This window comes from Excalfactoria chinensis, chromosome 4 (assembly GCF_039878825.1).
Source record: "Excalfactoria chinensis isolate bCotChi1 chromosome 4, bCotChi1.hap2, whole genome shotgun sequence".
Lineage (NCBI taxonomy): Eukaryota > Metazoa > Chordata > Aves > Galliformes > Phasianidae > Excalfactoria > Excalfactoria chinensis.
Genome location: NC_092828.1, coordinates 28,661,227 through 28,683,241, shown reverse-complemented (window position 1 = coordinate 28,683,241; position 22,015 = coordinate 28,661,227). Strand labels below are relative to the sequence as shown.

Here is a 22,015-nt window from a genome sequence, read left to right as displayed (position 1 = left end):
GGAAATACATTCAGAAAAAGACATTTAATCATTGTCAGTAGATTTTTAAATATTGTGGAAACTTAAAACTGCATCAAAGTATTTACTGTGAATTTGAATATTGCTAGAATCTAAGCGAATACTGTTGAACTACAAAATGCTTTTTGTTTTTTCTCTGTTGTGCAGAGAGTACCAAGCAGGCAGAGAAGCTGAAAGCTGTTACAGGTAAACTGCCACACTTGCCAGCTGTTCGTGTTACAGCAGATGTTGGGAGTACCCTCCTTTCCAGAGGCTCTGAAGCACGAAGTGTGTCATTTGGATCTCATTTAGCTTCATCACAGGTAAAGATAACCTCAAGCAATCTTTGCTTCTAAAAAAATCAAACAAAAACAAAACCAAAAAACAATCCAACATAATTTGATAAAATAAATGCTGCCATTTAAAATGGTGGTTAAATGTCCCCACTCACTCAACTCTTATTTGGTGGTTCCTAAGCGCAGCATTATCACTAAAATATTGCTGAAGCTGATTTAAAAATAAAAAAAAATAACCCAACAGAACACATTTTTTTTTTTAGAAATTGAATTGTATGAAGGTCTGTATTCCTTCCCTGTGTGTGTGTGTGTGTGTGTGTATACATATACATATACACACACACACACACACATATATATATATATACAGGGAAGGAATATATATATATATACATATATATATATATATGTATGCATATATATATTCCTTCCCTGTATATTTATTTATTTATTTATTTTCCAGCCCAGAATTAGTAGAATTTAGATAATCAAAGCAGCCTCTTCCCTGGACTGCAGGGATGTGAAGCTGAAACTCACTTTGAATGCTTTACTCAAAATCCTTTGACTTTCAGACTCATCTCTTTTCACTGCTGCTGCCTCTTTCACACAGGGACTTTGCAGTATGCTGCAGTGCTGGCAGTAGGGCTTGTCTGTCTTTCCAGAAGCTGGTGTTTGTATTGATAAAATGCCTTTTTTTTTTTTTTTTCCTTGGTCCTGCTTAGAGTCTTTTCCCTTTGTCCCTTGGTGCTGGTGACTTCATTCTATCCTGTCTGATCTTTCTCTAACATTGGTTAGGTAGCAAGATAGGAAATGCAGAGGAGATAGCACAGCAGTCTCTGTTCTCCCCATTGGCATCCTTGGCTCTATAGTTGTCCCAGCAGTGAAAAGAAGTATTGTGCTCAGATAAGTGATGTTCAGGCTTTGTGCTCCTGGGCTGGACTGTGCTGAGGGAAAGTTAGAGAGTTTGATTCCTGTTAAAACTGAATTTTATATTGCAAATAAAAATTCAGCTCAGTAACACCTCGATTTTCTGATATTTTTCTGAAATAAGGAAAGTAACATATTTACTTCACTTGCTGCTTCTGTTGAACTGTCCAGCTAGAAGCCTCTCTAAGCAAACGTGTAGAATTTCTTTTAACCAGGTGCATCTGGAGGTTCTCTCTCTCTCTAAAATAAATAAATAACATATATACTTATGTATAGAATAGAAAGAAAGTCTAATGTGTAGTTGTTGCTGTTACTAGGTTCACCATTTCTCCAGCAGCTTCTGTAGTGACCTGAATGGAGTGATGACAATTCAAGCAAAACCACTCCAACAGAGGCACTTTGCTGCTGCAGTGCAAAAAATTCAGTAAGTATTGATGGGAAATTTTCTAAAATTCTATAATTTGAATAATAACAACGCTAATGATGTTTTACCACTATGCAAAGGCAAACATCTTTGTGTGCATCACCAATGTGACTGAATGTTCAGATTTGTAGAAGTTTACAATGATAACCTGTTTACAAATATTTTTATTTTATTCATTTTGTTCCCCCTGCCCCTCATTCTCCTTTCTTTTTCCCTAGGAACGAACAAGATGACAAACCACATAGCATTAGCACCAGTGCCCCAAATTCAGTGCATGCTAGTCTGGGGAGAATTGCTGATAACCATGTTCTCTCATCATCTCGGGTACTGCTGGCATCTGCTAGGAAGCTACCAAGTCATCGTAGGTTACCTTCTCTCACTTCTGACCAACTCTCCTCAAAAGCTCCTAATAAGTACAATGATGAAATCCTTAGGGGGACTAAATTGTGAGTTTTTTCATTTTATTTTCTGCTTTCCTCAGAACTTTACTGAACTTTCACCAGTGAAGGATTTTGGAAAATACTTGAGAACTAATCAAAGATTTTATTATTTTATCTAAAATTCAGAGATAAAAGTACAGCAAGAAGAGCAATGTTTTTTGAGGAGGGACATTTCTTTGATTTTGTTGTTACATTAAGTGCTGTTACTTTCTGTGGCTGAGCTCTATTGAGAAATAATAATAATAATAATAAATATAACAATAAAAAATAATAATAATTTCACATTATTTCAGTGAAGACGTCTTGAATATGAATTTTCCTGAAAGACAATCTCTTAAAATTCTGTAGAGGTGCCGGCTTGGATCGTGTATCTTCTGGTTGTGCGCGTACAGCCCGAAACAAGTTACCACCAATAAACTCAGAGGCTGTTAAACAGTATCCTTCAGTCCTGCGACTGCAACAGAGCTCTGTGAGTTTTTTATTTAATTATTTATTTTTTACTGGTAAAGAACCTCTAGCTGTTTGATAATAAGTAAATTGCTTGTCATCACTGGCTGGGGGGAGGGGGAAACAAAAGCAACATACTGACCAGATTTGTAGTTCTATGAATACGGATTTAAATAGCTCTTTTCAGTATCTTGACCTGTCTGTATGTATTTAAGAAGTAGAAAATGATTTTGACTGGAATTAACATTTATCAGGTTGATTCTGGCCTACTTTTGAACAATAGAAAAAGTAATAAGCAACAAGAATGGAAGTAAGTTGCACTTACTGGTATTATTATTAATGTAGTATTATTTCTCTTCAGAATACAGTTTTGAATTTAGACACAGGTAAAGTCATTTTTTTTAATTTTTTTTTTTTTAATTTTTTTTCTAATATAGGCCTTCTAGGAATTATGAAGTAATATAGATGAGTACAGGTTGAAATCTATTTGAAAAGCATGAGGAGGTTTAAATTACCTTAATTTAGCACTTGCAACTAGTGAGAAAATATTTTCCTTTTCTTCATCAGTTGCACCTTTTTAAATGGCAGTGCACACATACACAAAGTAAGTTAACCAGTTCAGTTGCTGTGTTCTCCCAGTGCTCTATTTGATTTTTCTCAGCATCGAGGACAATATGGTCATAGCAGAGTGTCAAGTGCAGTTCCTGGCAGTACAGAGCAACGGCCACTCAGAGAACGAACCGTTACTGATCGGTTTTCAAGGCCCAATACAACTCATACATTCAGGTTATGTCATGCTGTAAGTACCCATTCATGCCTGTTGCTGGTGTATAGGAGGTCTTATTTACTAGATCTCTCCTGGCTTCTTATGTACATGGATTTCTGCTACTTCTAGAGAGCAGGATGCTCAAAGGTTTTTTGAGGATGTGGATGTTTGCAAAGCAGGACTAATGTATGAGGAAGGAATTTCCTCAAGTCTAATGCAGCAGATTTTTTTAATTTTTTTAGGAAATGTGCATGGAAGAGTGCAGGTTTTAGTACTTTTTGTAGCTTTGTAGGTTGTTAGTACTGACTCTGCTGCATTAGAGCATAATAAGTAGATCATCAGCAAGTAAGAATATTGTGCTATTAAGTAGTATCTTTTTGTTGTTGCAGACAGACGCACCTCAGAAAAGACCAGTAACTCCCATGGATTTTTCTGACCACAGAGGGACAAGTCACAGATTTTTAACAGGTAAGCAAAGTGAGAATTGCCTGAAAGGTGGAAGGCCAGCAAAACTTACTAACCCATCCTACAGTGGAGAAAGTGATCAAGGAGAACCATCTCAGCATAAAAGAGTAGGTGTGCTTGGCAGTGTCTGTTGGGCCTTATTTTGAAGTTTACTCATGCTAGTTGTTCAGAGATGGTCCTAATTGACTGCAAAAAATCCCCCAAAGCACCTTCTGGTTGTTAGACTTTGAAAGAAAAATATTTCCCACTCCTCCAATACTTTAGTTGAGATTTCAGTGTATTTGCAGTTATGGCAAGATTATGTGGTGTACAGGCTAATTATCTGATTGTAATTATCTGATTATAATAGTTATCTGATTGTAGTAATAATTTATATAAAAGATGCTGTGAGAATAGAGACAGATTAGCAAGTATTGATCTGAGCACGCTGGTGGCAGTAACTCATATATAATACACAAACATCTTGCTGTTTCTACCACAATTAATGAACAACATTTTATATTTTCTAGGTTCGCAGCAGTACTACAGATCCTTTCATAGAAATCCTCTAACTTCACGCAGGAGATTTCAGATTACCTCTTAATGAAGCCTAGAAAGAAAGAGAAGTCCTCTGCACTGAATGGAAGACTAAAGTGCTCTATTTGCCAGCTAGTATCTTGTTTGACAAAGAACATATACAGTATGCTGGCTTCTGCTGAACCTGGTGATCCTCCGGAATACCTGTATTACCTTGTTCTAAAATTGCCTAAACCAGAGGTTAGATTAAAAATTAAAGCAATATAGAATGAATAGTTGAGATCCCAGAATTTCAGATGTCTGCAGTATTTGCAGAGTCAAGATGCTGGTATACTTTCTTCTCAGGCATTCTTCCTCTTTCTGTCTTTCCTCATGGAGTTGTTATTCTATCTGTATGAGTAAATAAGTTATGTTTATGCTGTGAAGTCCTGTTCCAACTTTTTCATTTTTTTTCCTCACTGTTAAAAATGTTCTGGTCATCCCCAACATCAGTTCTATGTAGAACTTATAAACAGGAGTTAGCTGCATCTCCTATTCAACTCCTGTTCCAACATTTCTGCATATTTATTGTCTGCTTATCGCAGTTGCTCTCTTGTAAATATTTTCTGTCCTTAATTATTCTTCTTCCTTTAATTCTTTTGATATGAAATTGTTTAACTGCTTCTTAAGCTGTTCTATGCATCATTAGGTGTAGAACTGCTGGGACAAACTCTGGTTATAGGAAGCAGTGTTTTGTCAGGCCAAACCTACTTGTAGATCCTGAGTAATTGAACCTGCTTGCTGACATGTGAGTAAAACAGTTTACCCCTTCTTGAGATTTCTTATAAATATTTGCTGCTACAGTACAAATTAGACCTGTTGTTTATATGCTACTAAAATGGGAAGGAGAGACTGGTATTATTTTCTGCCCAAAGATCACAGTCCTTTCCATGTCCCTGGGTATACATACTGAGTGCATGCCGTCAGTGATTCCTCCATCCATCATAGCCAGAAATTTAAGTAGATGGTAGAAGAGCTGTTGAAAACAAGAAAGAGAAGAACTTATTTATTTGTCCAAATAGTAATTATAATAGAATCACATTCTTGTACTTGGAAACTAATGCCAGTTCTCATCACTTCATCACTTCTTTTTTTTTTTTTTTATGAATGTTTGAGGCTTGGTAATCCAAGGCAAAGTGTTTGTAATATATATGTATTTTATATCTGTACTGTAAATGAGATTTTTGGTTTGTATAAATGGTTAGCAAATGCTGCATTCGAGTAAATGAGCATTTTTAAGTTACATTCCTGGTGTCATGTTTTCTCCTTTGGTTATGATATTTATTCACTGCTGGTATTTTGGTATAGTATCTTACAAAGCAGAAGGCTTTTTCTTTGGTGTTGCATGTCAGTTTAATTCAGTTTGTTCAAAATTCTCAAGTCACGATCCCATGCACCCTCAAAATTCAGACTTAAGTATTCTACAAAAGTGTGCCCCCTAATGTTGTTCTTGTGAGTTCTCTCGTACTATATAAATGAGCACAAGACTGTATGGAAAAGATGGTAAAATGTATCTCTTACCATCACGTGATATTCCATGATAACCCTGATATTAGGTTGTGGAGAAAATGAAAAGAAGTTACGTGCTTGTTTAGTTCTATAATGACAAAAATTGGAAACTACCTCAGTGGAGAGATCTGGTTCAATAGAGAATATTCATGTGATGCAGGAGAGGGAACAGGGAATGCATGACTGTCAACTGTCTGTGCTTTCTGTTAGGTCAGATTTAGGGCTTTTCACAGAATCATGGATTGCCCTACCCTGGTAGTCAGTGCAATGGACAGAGTTTTCCATACTTCCTTTCTATTTAGTTTTTGTTTTGGAGGGGGTTGGGAAGCAGAAATTGTTGGAGTAATGAGTTTCATTTCTCATACTTTGCAGCACACCTAAGTATTTATTTAGCACACCTCTGCACAAAGCTTTGGGCTTTGAAGCCCAGGTAGCATAAAGCTGATTATCAAGTCATTCTGATGATGGAGGATGCCTGAGATTTTCAGCATTGACAGTGTCTTTTCAAATGGAGACATACTATGATATCATCTTTGTTAAGGTGAGGGCTGTTGCCTGCCCTAAAAGTAATGCCTCCTATTAAGTTGGCCTACAAGGTCAGAGGCATGTGTTGGTGACATGGCAGTAGAGGATGAACCTGCCCACCAATATCCTGTTACATTTTGTTGCCACGTGGCATATGGCAGCAGAGGAGCAGTCTGGCAAACTGACATCTGACATGGAAGTGCAAGGATGTGAAACTGAATTTCTCCATGTGAATTCCATGGTGAAAATGCATAGCTAATGGTGGTGACTGTTGGAAAACATTGTTTTGTAGATGAGAATCTGTTCTATCAAGTACTGGTACTGTGCTCTTTGTGTCTGTAGCAATTTCCATAGAAGTAAATAGGAGGTATTTCTTTAGGAGAGATCTACGTACAAAATTACCTGTTTTCCCTATGCCTTTTTATGCATTTTCTGCTTTAATCCTGTTGTAATCATGCATGTGGAGAAAGAGTGAAGATCAGCTTCAAATGAATTGTGGTGATTGCCAAGTCAGCAACGAGTTTATCTTTCTTACCATGAATGCTGTGTTTTTTTAATGGATGGCAGAAATGCCCTGTATGCCTTTGCTATATTAAAGAACAAACATGAAGAATGTATCACAGTTTCTTTTTCAGAATATGTTGTGCACTTCTCTTCTGACATTCTGTTGTACCAGATCCATTTCACCCTTGCTCTGCTTTGGGAGTTATTTCTCTTTTGTTAATGATGATTTCATTGATTTCTTCATCTGCTTACTGACTGGCAAAAGCCTGTTACTTTAGTTACCTTAACCTGTGTGGACTGATGCAACAGCTTAGTATTGTGGCAACTCAGGCACATGGGCTTTCACTTAAATGAGTGGCTGAGTAAAAGAAGATTTGCCCTTCTACATGCATTTATGAAGGCAAAACTTTGAGAACTGGTAGTGTCTACTGAAGCATAACACTGAACAAATGGCTCCCTGGGCAAAAAATGTATAGCCGCACAGGCTAACCACAACTTGGTAAGAACTACTAAAAGATACAAGTTTCTCTTGCAGAATATTCTCCTTTGGAGCTTAATGAGCAAAGGTTCATAGTGACTGTAAGCCTCAGTGACATAGTTAGGCCTCAGGGATGCCAGACTTCTCATTTCTTCCATTTAGGCGTATCTTCTTGTGTTTGTATCAGCATCACCACTGCCAGCTACTGGCAGGTACCTGCAGTGTTAGCTCTGCTGTACTTCTCTAGTTTGTTTGTTTGTTTTTTAATTATTTTTCCCTCTGGAAGGAATCGTCAGCAAACAGAAACACAGATTTTTGGCTCAGAATCACGATTAACCATTACTTCTAATTATCAGCTTCATGATAATAAGCAAAGAATTTAAAGAAGAGTGTGTGATTACCTAGATGATCTCCTTTCTACACTGCAGAAGGTGTGCCTTCTAGTCCAGCCCACTTCCCTCATTCCCTTCTTTTTTCCTCTCTCTTTCCCTCCTGTCCACCTGAAGAAAAGAGGGAGTTGATGGCAGTACAACTTACTGCATTTACAAGACAAGGTATGTTAGATATCTGTTTGTTGCTGTTATTTGTAATGATTAATTACAGAATTAGTAGCAAAGTTCATTGCCAGCTGTTTACTGTGCAGAAAAATTGCAAGTCAGCTCTTATGATAACATGTTGACTGGGAGACTGCAGGAATGAAATGCTAAAATTTATTTCAATCTGCTATCAAAAGTAATCAATTGTTCCTTCCTTAGCTTCTGATATTCTTTCTCTATCTGTATTTCTTCCCTTAGTTATTGGTATACTCCTGAGGCAGAAAAAGCAGCAGAGCTTATGATCACTGTCACAATATCACAGAATGTTTTGGGTTGAAAGGGCTATTAAAGCGCACCCAGTTCCAACTCCCTACCATGGTCAGGGCTGCCAAACAACAGGTAAGGCTGTCCAGAGCCCCATCCAACCTGGCCTTGAATGCCTCCAGGGATGGGGCATCCACAGCTTCTTGGGTCAGCCTGTGCCAGTGCCTCACCACCCTAAGATTGAATAATGGTTTAAAGTCATTTTCCCTCATGCATCCTTACGCTTCCTGATATTGAGTCTTCCTCTTCAGCTTTCCTGAACCTTTTGGAAGGCCTCTATAAGGTCTGTATGGAGGCTTTTCCAAGTCTGAGTAGTCCCAGTTCCTTTACCTTGTCACCTATCACAGGAGAGGTGCTGCTTCCTCTAGATTTGCTCCAACAGGTCCATGTCCTCCTTGTGCTGGGGGCCCCAGAGCTGAATGCAGTTATTCAGGAGGGGCCTCATCAAAGGAGTAGAGGGGGACAGTCACCTCCCTTACCACTTCTGATAAAGTGTATTTTACTTCTACCCAAGTACTGTGCAAGTTGCTTGCTGGCCTTAACCACTTCCTCCTTAGAATCTCAGATCTCTGAGAGAAGCTGTGGAGAAAGAGACTGTGGCTCTGTATTGGGTTCCTGTGCTGCCAACAAGTCAGTATATCTGTGATACTGGTGCTGGTTGCTGTCAGTCATGTCACATGACTTTAGCCAATTGCTGAGAAATCAACAGTGAGGCGAGCAAAAGCAGAATGGAGAATCATGTAAGGCTCCAGTTTGTCAGCCAAGCTAAAAGGGAGATAGACCCCATCTCAAGAACTTCAGGAACTGTGTGGCAAAAATCTGCCCTAAGCATTCAAACGTGCATGAAGAGCAAAAAAGCAAACAAACAAACAACAACAAAACACCAAACACAAAAAAATAGTGTTGAAAGCACTCATTCTCTCCAAAACATCTCAAAGATTTTCTCTTGAAGTGATTTGAGGGACGTTTTGGCCTGTGAAGACTCCCGTTCGTTGAGCTGGGGCATGGAAATAGCACTGTTCCTTGACTCCTGCCTGCTCTGCTGTCCCAAACTGCATGCAGGCAGCTTCTCTGCATTCTTGCTTACATCATTGTTTATTTTTGTGGTCTGGAGCTAACTGTGCTAGCTCCGCCTCCTGCTCAGGGGCAGATCCAGGCTCTCTGTTCACTACCAAGTGGCAGCAGTGGGAGTAGGCAGTGCCTACTGGGCCTGGCACAGAGGCGAGGGCTGCTGGCAGGGAATAAGGCTTGGACCGGAGCAGGGAGATGGCGATGGAGATCGTGCTAGGAACCATGGAGGGAACACAGTTGCTGCCCTGGGTGGCTGGAGCCATCATCCTGCTGCTGACGGTGGTGACTGTATGCTCCCTCCCCTCCTTGCTGAACTACTGGTGGTGGTGGTGGGTGATGAAGCCCATCCCAGGGATCAGCCCATGCTACCCCTTTGTGGGAAATGCTCTCATGTTGGAGCGGACTGGGGAAGGTAAGGACAGCTTAACTGCCACTTGTGGGGTCCTGGCACTGCATGGGGCTTGATGCAGAAGCAGCCCTGTGGAGGTGTGTGGGTGGCCAAGTCATAGGTGGCAGGATGTGCCATCACCTCCTGGTATCTCTGGGGCTGTGGACTCCTACAGAGGAAAACTGAGAAATGAACAGTGAAGGAGAGAGAAACTGTATAAACGTGGCATTACTGCTAGTCAAAGATTAGTCCGAGGTTGAATTTGATAGTGATTTCCAGGTACTAGTGCTGGACTTGGGACTCTTTCTTGCTTTTAGAGATGGGGAGTAAAAATGCTGTGGAATATATTTTTGCAGGAAGTGTGCTGGGCTGCCTTCACAGGAAGTACTGTTTCCTAACACAGACTGCTGTTTCCATAGCACAGCTCTTGGCTGTAATCCAAACAAAGCTTTTTAGTTCAGGAAGCAGACAACATAGTTCAGGAAGCAAACAACATTGTTTTCCTCGATTAGAAAGTGCAAGGGAATTCCAGCATGCTAAACCACCAGGTCATTTTGAGATTTAGCTCTCTATTAGGTCTCTGCATTAGATTCAAAATAACTTATTATTTGCAAGATGTCTTTCAAAAGCAAATTTTACTGTGCCTGTGTTGATCAGTAGTGCCTTCTTTCAGCCAAATTACTGAGGGAACACAAATGCAAAGAGTGCACATTCCCTTTCCATTAGCTACCCAGTCTTGCACAGGAGTACAGTTCTTTCCTGAGGAATCTCTCAGATGTGGAAACTTCTCCAGGGGTGCTGTCAGTGCAACAGTATTCTCTTCTGGGTGTGTCTACGGGTGTCAACCTGCTCTGTGCACTCATGATCGTGGCTGTGTACATGCTCTGTTAGATATGATGTCAAAAGAGTCACAGGGAATGCATGGAAGTAATGAGGGCAAACATAGCATTGCTCCATACATTGCTCAGCGCTGACACACAAAGATGAAACGTTCCCTCTGCCTGTTCACAACACGTGCCCTTGCACCCTGTGTGAACATACCTCTACATACAAAACTTGCTTCTCCTACATACAGATGAGAGATCTTTGCTGGAAGTGAGCAGGATCAGAATGTAGTGAATAGGCAGAACAGGAGGTGCTTTTAAAAAATATATTTTTTATTTATTTTCAAGAATTCTCTTTAGAAAGAAATTTGATTGAGAATTTTATGTTCTGTGGAGTCTATGATCTCCTTCATTAGCAGGAGTCACATAGTCTCTGTGCTTTATTTAGCCCGTGACTGTCTATCTCTGTTCTTTTTTATTACTATAAATGTGAATGAAGTGTGCAGTTTACATTTTTACAGAAAAGTGTAGCAATTCAGTAAAATAATGTTTTATGGAAGAAAAGGATGAGCTTTTACCACAGAAAGCAAGGAAGAATCACTTTCAGATGGTGGTGATCTTTCTGGTATCAGGAGGCAAACACTGGAAACTTGTTATACTTAAATCATATCCATGCCAGGAAAATTAAAATCACAGGAGTAAGACATTCTGGACACCTTCTGGATAAGGTGCCATTAGAACTTTGCATAAGACTAGGGAATGCTGTAATTGGGTATCTATCAGGAAACCAATCATCATTCTTTTCCTTTCTTGGGACCTTTGACTTTTGAACTCTGTGTAGGCACTGGGAGGAGATTATTCGTTGTTTAATCTGGTTTGTAAAAGGGCAAAGGCAGATTTAATCCTTAGACGTCTTGATAGCAGCCACCACCTCTAGAACTCCAGAGCCAGCCTGATTATCTTCTGTGATGAGATACTGGGACCTGTGGGCAAAGGAAGAACATAGACACTGTTTAATTGGATTCAGCAAGGTCTTTGATACTTCTGTATAGCTGAACTAGAAAGACCTGGCTGAGTGTATAACAAGATGGGTGGAGTACTGACTGTCTCAGTACTATGAAATCTGACTGGCATCTCATGTGCTTTATGGCACAGATGATCCTATGAGCATTTGTGCCCCTAAAGATAAGGGCATCTGAATTGCTAAGTCCACAGCGTCTTTGTAAATAGTCATTTATCCTTTAGTAATTTTCTAAAATGATGAGAGTTGTTTAATCCTTTGACAGCCTGCTTTTAAAGGCCTCTGCCATTATCAGCTAATAGGCGTTCTGAGTGACACTGGTTCCTGCACAATGCTCTGCAATTACTGTGTACTGTGTCACTTGTGTGTGTATCACAAATGTACCATCTGTGAAAGAAGTATCAAATGGGAAAATGTTTGGTGCAATACTTGGGAAGTAAAGAAGTGTCTTGATGCAGCATTTTGGCTAGTTCCCAGCAATGTAAATTTTGATGAAATTAATTTGGCTAAAGTTATAACAAAAGCATTTTAGTGCAGCAAGCCTATTCTACAGTGCTCTGAAATAGCTTAAGTCAAACTGTCTTGTCTACATCTTAGTGGGGTTTTTCTAGAATACGGAGCCTTTGAGAGTCTGGCCATGAAGAAATGCTCCTGTAAGCACTAATGGACAGGAGAAATATTTGTTGTTGGTCACTGTAGTGAGATAAAACTACAGCAAAAACATAATTATAGAGTGTAAGTTGAGAAACTTCATCACAGGAGTCTTTCATCTCCAGTGAAAGAACGCTTTTACTTAATCTTTTTTTTTTCAATTCTAGGTTTTTTTAAGCAGCTACAACAGTATGCTGTAGAGTTCAGGAAAATGCCAATGTTCAAACTTTGGTTAGGTCCACTGCCTGTCACGGTACTGTTCCATCCTGATAGTGTGGAGGTGAGTGTACTTCTCCTTTTATCAGTTTTACTGTCATGCAAATCAGGCTCAAGCAGTTAGTTTCTATTCTGTAAATGTAATTTCCGCAAAAATAAAGGGCTTGAACTGATTTAACTTGAGGCTATCCTCTGATCCCATGCAAAAGAAAAGCTAAAAACATAAGAGTATAAAAGCCTAATCTTGGAAGAATTCCATGCAGAAGATGAATCTAATTCACATGCATCTAATTAATATGTTTTGTACAAAGAAACACCCCCTTTAGACTTGTTTTCATGTGTGGAAGCTTCTGCTCCAAAGATCAGAACTGGTAAGTCCATAGCAGGGAAGTCTAGGCCACTGAAGTAGAGGTAAAACATTATGAAATTCTATTGGTAGTGCTTATGTCTATTTGAGTTTTGCATGAGAACTGATGAGTCTGTTTTAATGTCATACAAATGTAGTTGTTATTTCAGCTATGGATAATGATTACCCTTGAGCTGGAATGGTGGAGTTGTTTCCTTGCTGTGCTCCTTGCTTTCTATTGAAACTGGGTGCTGATGTCACACTGACAACATAGGTAGAAGTGTAAGGCAAGTTGAGAAATAAGATTTGAGCAAAAGATGACTTAGGGGAAAAAATCCAGAATATACCACTTGTATCAGCTGAAATAGTAGATGTTTTATGAGCGAGTAAACATTGTTTCACCCTATCATCTGATGACATTATTTAGTGCTCTTTTGGTTATTTATGAAAGTAATGAGAAGATTATGCCTGTTTAGGGAGTTGTTAGTTGTTATGCTGATTGTTCTATGATTACAGTGTGATATTATCAGAGAAGAAGGGGTAGCAATCTTTTCTTGCTGAAAAAACCCTTGCAGGTGCCATTTTTATCTGCAAAGAAATGTTACTTCCTGTAACTTCCTGTTACTTCCTGTTTACTTTCTGTGAATTTGGCTGAGGTGGAAAACCACTGGGTTTCTCTGTGCTCTGCTGGTGATTTTAGGGATTTTTCTTTTTGAGGATGATAAGGGGGAGTGGAGGTGGTACACTTTGAGTATCTTACTATTTCTTGGGATTGAGATACTTATAGAAAGCCTTGAGGGTATAAATTGTGTGTTTCCCCTGTGTACCAGCTGGTGTATTTGCATTTTCCTGAGGCTCAAGGTATTTTCTTGGATGAACAGAGGACACGTGATATAATCTTTGTTAACGATATCTCTCCATCTAACAAGTGATGGTTTTTTTGTTTTTGTTTTTGTTTTTTTTTTTTTTTCCCCTCCTCTTGTTTTTCTAACAGGTTATTCTGAGCAGTTCGAAGCACATAAAAAAATCATTCCTGTACAAATTTCTGCACCCATGGCTGGGGACTGGACTTCTGACAAGGTATAGTAAAATATAAGTTTGATTCATTATTGGCATCTTTAAAATTTGCAGGCTCTGTGGTGGGAAGAGTGCGTAGTGGTAGGAATGTTGTGAGTACCTCTGGGCAGGTATAGGTCGCAGCTCTAGAAATCTTGTTTGTTGTGACCTTCTTGGCTACTTTTAAGCTGCTAATGCCTAATAAAAATGATCTGGTGTTACCTATTTCTTGGTCAGTCTGACCACTGGTACTTTTTTGCCCAGAGTCTTCAAAAGAATCTGTGTTTTGAAAAGTTGTATCCCATGGAAAGTGGTGTCCTCCGGTTTGCTGTGCTACATATTTAGTGTATTGACTGTTGAGTTGAATAGGATTACTGCGGCAGTACTGTTTGTGTACTGCTTACTTCAGTTGGTGAAATTGCAGACCTTCTTGAAGCAGCCTTTCTTGAGATTGGTGATGCTTTGGGGTCAGGTGATAGAGTATCTGTACCCACTACTTTATTTCCTTCATGCAGTGGAAACTCATAAAAAGTGAGCTTGACTCAGAGTACAGGCAAGGACTGGAAAGAGAAAAGAGCAGTGATGTAAGACTTTTGTGTTTGGTCAGTCTTTGATAGGGCTGAGGAAAGTTTTTTATTTGGATAATGCAGATACTCAAGCATTAGAGCAATGCCTCTGTGCCTCTTCTTTGTACATCAAATTCCTCCTGTTAGCAGTGGAGCTTTGTTGCCTATTTGGAGCTCTTAGTGAACTTCTGCTTCTTGATGGGACTGTGGTATTTTAAAAGCCAGCTCTGACTGTGTGCTGTAGAAGGTAAAAGTGTATGTGGGAGGATGAGGAGTGCCATTTTACCTGTGGTTTGTCTGTGTCCCTTACACAATAGAGATAGTAATCAACAGCAAAATGCAGAGTTGAGATTCCTGGGTGTATTGTGTGGCATACGCCCCCCAAAACAGGTTGTTTTGTCTCCAAGTAAACTTTGAGAGATATTTTTACTTGCTTGAGCTTGCAAAACATAGAAATATTCTACTCTCTTTATCTTTGTTGGTTAAGTGCAGTTCAGGAAAACAGCAAGCTAAGCTGGCCCAATGGCAGGTTAATTGGAGAACTGTTGTGATGATTTACCCTGTAAGAGGAGCACCCAGTTGTGTGCTGATGGGGAACCTGATTCAGAAAAATGAAGAACCTCTGGAAGCAAGTACCACCTCCTGTGGCTCTTTCATGGACTTGTGGATACTTCATAGCCAGATCCTGAGGCAGTTGTTCATTGGCATGATATCCTCTGCCCTCACTTCCAAGACAGTAAATGGGCAAGCACAGGTAGTGACTCACAGACGTGACTGAGTTAGGCCTTAAAGTTGAATAGCTGGTTTGTCCTATAGATAGATTCTGCTCACTCTGAACCTGTGCACTAAGTGACTGTGGGGCTGCGTTGCTTTAAGAATTATTGGTAACTTCTTTTGTTGACAGCAGATATAGAAATAGCAGCTTATGCTTCACAGAGAGCTGAAGCAAGAAATGTTTCCCAGTTGCTCCTTCTGGTGAGCATAATAGGGACGTTGGAGAATCAGCTACAGTATGCCTATTTGTGAAGGTGTTCCAGGAGGCAGTTTTTACTATGTGCTTTCTGTAGTAGTGAGGAGTTGGGGTTTCAGCCTTTTCTTCTCCCCTGTCACTTTTGCAGCACTGGAGACAAGTGGCGGTCACGGAGGAAGATGATAACTCCCACATTCCACTTTTCAATCTTAAATGACTTTCTAGAGGTTATGAATGAACAAGGGGGTATTTTGTTGGAGAAACTTGAGAAGCATGTGGACAAGGAACCATTTAATATCTTTGTAGACATCACTTTGTGTGCCCTTGATATTATCTGTGGTAAGTCCTCTTCAGTTCTTGTGGTGGGGCTGTGAATGATACAGGCGCTCATGAACGTAGTGGTGTTGTGTTGTGTTGTTGTTTCTGTGCATGGAAATGTAGATCAAGCTTTTTATCTGGAAAGGGTTTTGTGTATTTACTTGTCAGATTGACAGAGTGGTGACAAAGGCTGGGAGCAATATTAACACTGTACCAGGGACTCTGCATTCCACTTTGAACTTGTGAAACAGTGATAATTTCCTCCTTCTAGAAACTGCAATGGGCAGGAATGTGGGTGCTCAGGAAAATAAGGATTCTGAGTATGTTCGTGCTGTCTACAGGTAAGCAGAGATTCTTACTTCACTACTTTGTAATTAGGTTGGAACTGTTGCTGCCAGTGTTACTTAATTTGCTCTGGAGCCAGGGGTGACGGTGAGGGTGATACAAGTGGAGAACGCAAAGAAGGCTAGGGAAACTCTTGAAGTTCTTCCCTTATGAGTATATGCAATGGGAGGGTGAGGCTGCGAAGAAGTGTTAGCTGCCATTCAGTCAATCTTTGGTACTGGAGGTAGTAATTCCTTCTCTGAGGTTCTCTGTCCAAATGTACATGCATTTCTTATTCTTGAAAAAGTGCTGTGAATGTAATTTTTGTTGACAAATGTTACATGATGTATTTTCTGTGACCCTAGGATGAGTGATCTAATCCAACAGCGACAGAAAAGCCCTTGGCTTTGGCATGATCATTTGTACATTCTGTACAAGGAAGGAAGAGAGCATGAGAAGAATCTTAAGATTCTGCATGGTTTTACAGATATGGTATAGCCTCTTTTTTTTGAATTACATTTTAGTTGATGGAGGAGTTTTGCACTCAGTAGATAGTTTCCAAATGGGAAATGAGATTCAACATTCTTGATATACATTTATTAGGAGAACTATTGTTCTGTTATGATGCTGAGGAATACCCTGGAAAGAAGTCAGTACCTGGCTTTTCTGTCAGGTGGTCTCAGTTTTGTGCAAGGGAGTGCACTACTCCAGAGGAATAACACACTCTGCCCTTTCGAGCAGAACTGCTGAAATAATATATCCAGGTTCCCACTTCAACAGTAAAGCACTTTGGCGTGGAAATCACTGAGCAAGCATTACTAACTTTGTATAAGAACTCTTATTTCACTGTTTTAGGCTGTGGAAATAACACTCATTTCTCTCATTGAGTAGCATTTGTGATGTTTTAACCAAACCCTGCCCTCCTAAACCTACTGTTAAGATGATACTAGGAGGCTATTTTAATGGAAATGAATGTAGAGTAAGGTCAACCATTACTCTGATACCAAAGAAATGCTGGGAGTCTTCAGTGTAGTGGTTCCAGTCATATTATATATAATTCTGATGTAGGCTTGTGAAGTGCTCTGGATTCTCTCCCATCTTCTGGGTTTCCCAGAGGCTGGAAAAATGTCCCTTTCCTGTGTGATTTCTTCTTGGTGGTTGATTTCTTGTTGGTGGTTGTTCTGTTCATATTTCATAGTCTTCTATGACTGGAACAAGAGGGATATATTTCATCTACTAAAATGGTCAGTTAAGGTTTAAAAGCTGAAGCTAACAGCTATTCTAATTAGGCATACCTCATGTGGACTGCTACAGATGTTTTAACATCTTGAGACAATTCTGTGTGGTGTATACTGTGCGTATACACTGCACGCATCATATCCAATATAATGGTTTTAATTTCAGGTCATTTCAGAAAAAGTTGCAGAACTTGAAAACACCAAGCTAACAAAACACAACACTGCCGTGAACAGTGAAGAAAAAGGTGGATCGAAAAAGAGAGAAGCTTTCTTGGACATGCTGCTGAATGCCACAGATGATGAAGGGAAAAAACTCAGCTACAAGGACATTCGTGAAGAGGTGGACACTTTCATGTTTGAGGTACTCAAGGAAGCTATTTTGTTTTGTTCTTCTTTTTTTTCCAGAATGCAAGATTCACCTCTTGCAGGTAATGACTCTTCCTTTCTTTAGTTCGGATAGCTGCTTTTAGTATCAAGTTATTTTATCCCTAGAAGCTTAAGGGGAAATGCCTGTAGGAGATAAATTATTGATTTAGAATTTTGTGCCTGGACAAAATATGGAGCAGTACATGTGGCAGGTCCTGTCTACGTGGACAGGCCCTGTTCACACAAACAGATGCGTAATAAGACAAAATAAGAACTTGATGACTGAAATGGAGCTTCAGCTCCTGCTACAAGCGTCATCCATGTTAATGAGAACTCTAAATGTTTTCAGCGTTATACCTCACATCTTTGTCAGTTCTTTCAGTCTGTCCCTTGCCATATTGGCTGTAACCTCCTGGTTCTGTCATAATTGTGCACTGTTAATGCCTTCTTGGCACCACCTTCTCATGTCTGGTTCCCCGTTAGGTGAAATACATACATAAGACTTTTTTCCTCATACTTCCATTTGGTGAACCTGAATTCTTTCTCAAAGGAGGTTAATTAAGAATTATATTAGTGCCACCTTAACTTATGTTCTGACATACCTCGCTGAACAGCTTAACACTTAGTAGGAAGAGGAAAACTTACAAGTTTTAATGACCTGTGTAGAGCCATAGGAGCTGATTACTGGGCTCCTGAAAAGGAGCAAGCAGCAGGCATCATCATTTCAGACAATATACAAGGGAAAGACCGTGTTAATTAATGCAGATTTCAAGAGTCAGAGTAGAAAAAAGAAGGATTTTTGCTGGGTTATTTCAACACTTTTTCACTTTTAGTCAGCCTTTTGGAACACAGTATGAATCCTGAATCATCATGTGTGTGTAAAATAGAGTTCATTACTCTTATTATTTTTTTCTTAAGGTTGCTGGAGTAAGAACTTACTTACCCTGCTAGCTGTATTTATTTGGCATACTTATGCCCAAGTATAGAGAGTTGAAGTGAATGTCTTTGTAAATCTTGATTTTTAGGGTCATGATACAACAGCAGCTGCTATGAACTGGGTCCTATATTTGCTTGGTCATCATCCTGAAGTGCAGAAGAAAGTTCACCAAGAACTGGACGAGGTGTTCGGTATATTTTCATTACTCCTTCATTGGGGTTATGGTGGTTTTTGCATTTGTGGGTGGGGCTTTGATAGAATCATTGTTAGCCTAGAAGTAGAAGTGCATGTATGAACAGGTCTTGTGGTCATTCTGGAGATTTCAGTAGCTAGGTGTGATGGGGATAGGTACTGGATAGTCTGTAGGAGACTACAACCGAACTTACATTGGTGGGCTAAGGCATAGGTTAAGTGTCTGTATCACCACTTTTTCCTTTTTGATGCTGGTACATTATGGTCTCAACTCCTGGAGGGAGATGGGATGTGTTTGGTTAATCAGAGCAGAGTGAACCCATCTTGTTCCCTTCCCATCCCTATTTTCTTTTGGCTAGGCAACACAGAGCGTCCTGTTACAGTGGATGATTTGAAGAAACTTCGATACCTTGAGTGTGTTGTAAAAGAAGCACTGAGGCTCTTCCCTTCAGTTCCCATGTTTGCCCGTACCTTGCATGAGGACTGCTATATTCGTAAGTAACATCCAGTTTTGCTGACATTTGCTATTTCCATTCCAACAATCTTAGTGGAAGTGTTTCCCAAGTAAAGGACGGGTATTTTGTTTGTTTATCTGTTTAGCTCTGTGGCTGTAAATAGGAGATCACTTTTTCCCCCCATTGTTGTTTAATTATTATTTTTTTAATTTAATTCCTTCTCTCCTTGTTTTCTTTTAGGTGGATATAAGCTACCAAAAGGCACAAATGTCCTTATCTTAACTTATGTGCTGCACAGAGATCCTGAGATCTTCCCTGAGGCAGATGAATTCAGGCCTGAGCGCTTTTTCCCTGAAAATAGTAAAGGAAGGCACCCATATGCTTATGTGCCCTTCTCTGCTGGCCCCAGGAACTGCATTGGTATGTAGCTGAAGATGAAGTTTTCATAATGTACCAGTGTTGCTAGTAGTGTGGTGACCATGGCAGCAGAAATTTGAGACTTGATGTGCCCATTGGTGGCCCCCAATCTTCTGAGTGCTGTCTCCCCTGTCAGCCTTGTACTTGAGCTGCAACACTTTTTTTCTCCCCACAGGTTTCCTTTCTTCCCAAAGCCCAGTGCACATCAGTATGGTTATCCTCTTTACTGCCTGTCTGTCATGGCAGCATGTGGATGGGCTCCTGTGTCAGGACAAGATTGCTTCCATACTTATGTTCCTTGCTTTGGGATGGCAAAGCAGTTCACTGTGGAACAAGAGAAGATTCTTGCTGCTGTCCTTGCTGTCCTTGTGCTGCATTGTCTCATGCTCTGGTCATTCTTCTCTTTCCTGGTCCGAAGAGAACTGATGGAGTTGTGTTTAGTTTTAGGTCCATGGAAAGTTTTGATGGTCTCCTGTTCAGTGTTTGAGCAGTATGGACTGTAGGAAGAAAAACATGCCATAAGTTGGACAAGAAATGACAGAGGTGTCATGCTGAAAATAGTACTAAGTTCAATAGTATCTGTATGACCTTGATTTTGTCCTTTCTGTCCTGTGATCCTAGGAACTTCACTGTGAACAGGCAAGTATTGCTGCAACTTGACAATAATACCCTTTTTTGCTGCACTGTAATCCACAGGCCAGCGCTTTGCACAGATGGAAGAGAAAACTCTTCTAGCCCTCATCCTGCGGCGCTATTGGGTAGACTGTTCTCAAAAGCCAGAAGAGCTTGGTCTGTCAGGAGAACTAATTCTTCGTCCAAATAATGGCATCTGGGTTCAGCTGAAGAGGAGACCAAAAACCACGACAGAATGAAAGGAAATTCAAGATTCTGTTTTTCCAGAAACTTCCAAGCTATTTGGACTGAGATGTGTTTTAAATCAAATGTCCTGCAATTTGTTGGAGTTAAATGTTGCTGCTGATTGTTTAATCAAATGCAGTGCTCTAACAGACATAAGTTACTCTACTTTTCTTGCACATGAGAACTTCAGTTCATCTTTGAACTGCAAATCTTCTAACATCAAATCTTGGTGCCTTATCTCCTCAGATGAAACTATTTTATTGCAACAATGCAAAAGCCCTGAAATGAAGGTGCTAATAACAGTAATGCTTTTGATGGAGGGAGCTGATTATTTTTCATAGCACCTGTGAAATAACCAGTGACTACATCTATGAAAATGAAGCAAAAATTTCTAATATATGTACTCTTCCTTTGTAAGCATTTACAGTAGTTCTTAAGTAGCAACTGCTCTGAAGTATTTTTAGCACAATCTGCAATAATCAGCAATCCATATAATCATACCAGGAATGAGATGGTGTACAAGCTGTACAATTTCATGTTTGCAGATACAATGTATTATTACAAGTTTGGAGAATAAACTTCTATTGTACCTCAGAACTGAATATTTTATTTGTAAAAAATATATAACTGGTAAATCACCAGTAAGTTATTAGTTCTTATCATCAGTTCCTGCGTGGTGATGAATTATCTGGATTTACTGTGTTAGTCAAAGCTCAAACAATGAGTCAGTCTGCTCTTGCCTTCTGGAGTCCTGAATTCAGTGCAGAGAATTTCGTGCTTATTGTCTCTGAAGAGGAATCACAGCAGTGGAATGAAGTGTCTGCAGAAATTTGACTGTTCCTTCTTTAAGGAATTTCAGGTAGAATAAGAAAACACTCAAGCAGCTCTCAGTGGTGATACAGTGACAGAAGAGCATGGGACCTTTTAGGTGAGCAGGGAAACAAATATATTGTTATGTAGCTGAAAAGATAATTCTCAAGCATTTTTGTTAACAGCAGTCTCGGTTAGAAGTTTATAAAAAAATCTAGTTTTTCTTTTTTTATTTTTTGTTTTTCTACTTTGTTTGCATAAATACATTTGAGGAACTAAGAGAGAAGCACCTAGCCAGACTGAGGGCATCCATTTGATCTTTCTTTTCTTTGAAAATGCAACAGCATCTTACCTCCGAAGAGTCTGCTGTATTTGTTTCACACCATATGAAATCAAGGGAGATGTGTGCCTTGTGGACTTATTCAATGATACAAAAGTTTCATAACCAATCTCAACTTTGAATTCATATGTGTATCTGGAGGTGTCCCAATGAGGTTAATTGAACTTACATCATTTCTTACTTCTTCCAAATTTTGTCAGTAGGAGGCTTTGCCTTTTGAAGGAATAGGCAACTGTAAAATAGACAAAAGCAGACTTCTGTTAAGGATTACCCTTTCCTGATTATTCCTATTGTCATTCTGGTATTCTAATCCATTTGATTTAATATGAAAACATGTGAAAGCTAAATACTAAAGCCACCTACAGACTTTTCTTCTATGAGATCTATTTTGTGGAAACAGTTTTCAAAATTTACCACTCTGTAACAATCCTGTCAATAAAGAAATAATCTGTCTACAC

General features: G+C 39.5%; 2 protein-coding genes across 5 annotated transcripts in view; both read left to right on the top strand.

Annotated features, from left to right (window-relative positions):
- The window catches only part of FAM149A (family with sequence similarity 149 member A), a 28,706-nt gene extending 21,763 nt beyond the window's left edge, over nt 1-6,943 (top strand). For 3 of the 4 annotated variants that reach the window (XM_072335882.1, XM_072335883.1, XM_072335884.1), the window contains exons 8-14: nt 166-320; nt 1,538-1,644; nt 1,863-2,090; nt 2,433-2,553; nt 3,193-3,330; nt 3,687-3,765; nt 4,272-6,943. In XM_072335882.1, coding sequence (XP_072191983.1) covers nt 166-320; nt 1,538-1,644; nt 1,863-2,090; nt 2,433-2,553; nt 3,193-3,330; nt 3,687-3,765; nt 4,272-4,345 — 902 coding nt within the window. In that variant the 3' untranslated portion in view covers nt 4,346-6,943. Of the gene's footprint in view, nt 1-165; nt 321-1,537; nt 1,645-1,862; nt 2,091-2,377; nt 2,554-3,192; nt 3,331-3,686; nt 3,766-4,271 lie in introns of those variants that run through there. The other variant, XM_072335885.1, reaches the window with a different exon arrangement.
- Nucleotides 6,944-9,344: 2,401 nt separating this feature from the next.
- On the top strand, nt 9,345-22,015 carry CYP4V2 (cytochrome P450 family 4 subfamily V member 2). The gene is made up of 11 exons (XM_072335583.1): nt 9,345-9,676; nt 12,316-12,428; nt 13,705-13,790; nt 15,451-15,641; nt 15,892-15,961; nt 16,310-16,436; nt 17,349-17,543; nt 18,574-18,676; nt 19,037-19,171; nt 19,373-19,552; nt 20,246-22,015. The coding sequence occupies exons 1-11, from the start codon at nt 9,460-9,462 to the stop codon at nt 20,419-20,421; spliced, it is 1,593 nt and encodes a 530-aa protein (XP_072191684.1). The 5' UTR covers nt 9,345-9,459; the 3' UTR covers nt 20,422-22,015.

What these genes read in the sequence shown, in the direction of transcription:
- CYP4V2 (XM_072335583.1), top strand. Translation starts at nt 9,460, where the DNA reads ATGGCGATGGAGATCGTGCTAGGAACCATGGAGGGAACACAGTTGCTG. An exon ending in TCCATCCTGATAGTGTGGAG is followed by an intron (nt 12,429 to 13,704) that starts GTGAGTGTACTT and finishes TTTTTCTAACAG; the next exon opens with GTTATTCTGAGCAGTTCGAA. An exon ending in AGAACTGGACGAGGTGTTCG is followed by an intron (nt 18,677 to 19,036) that starts GTATATTTTCAT and finishes TCTTTTGGCTAG; the next exon opens with GCAACACAGAGCGTCCTGTT.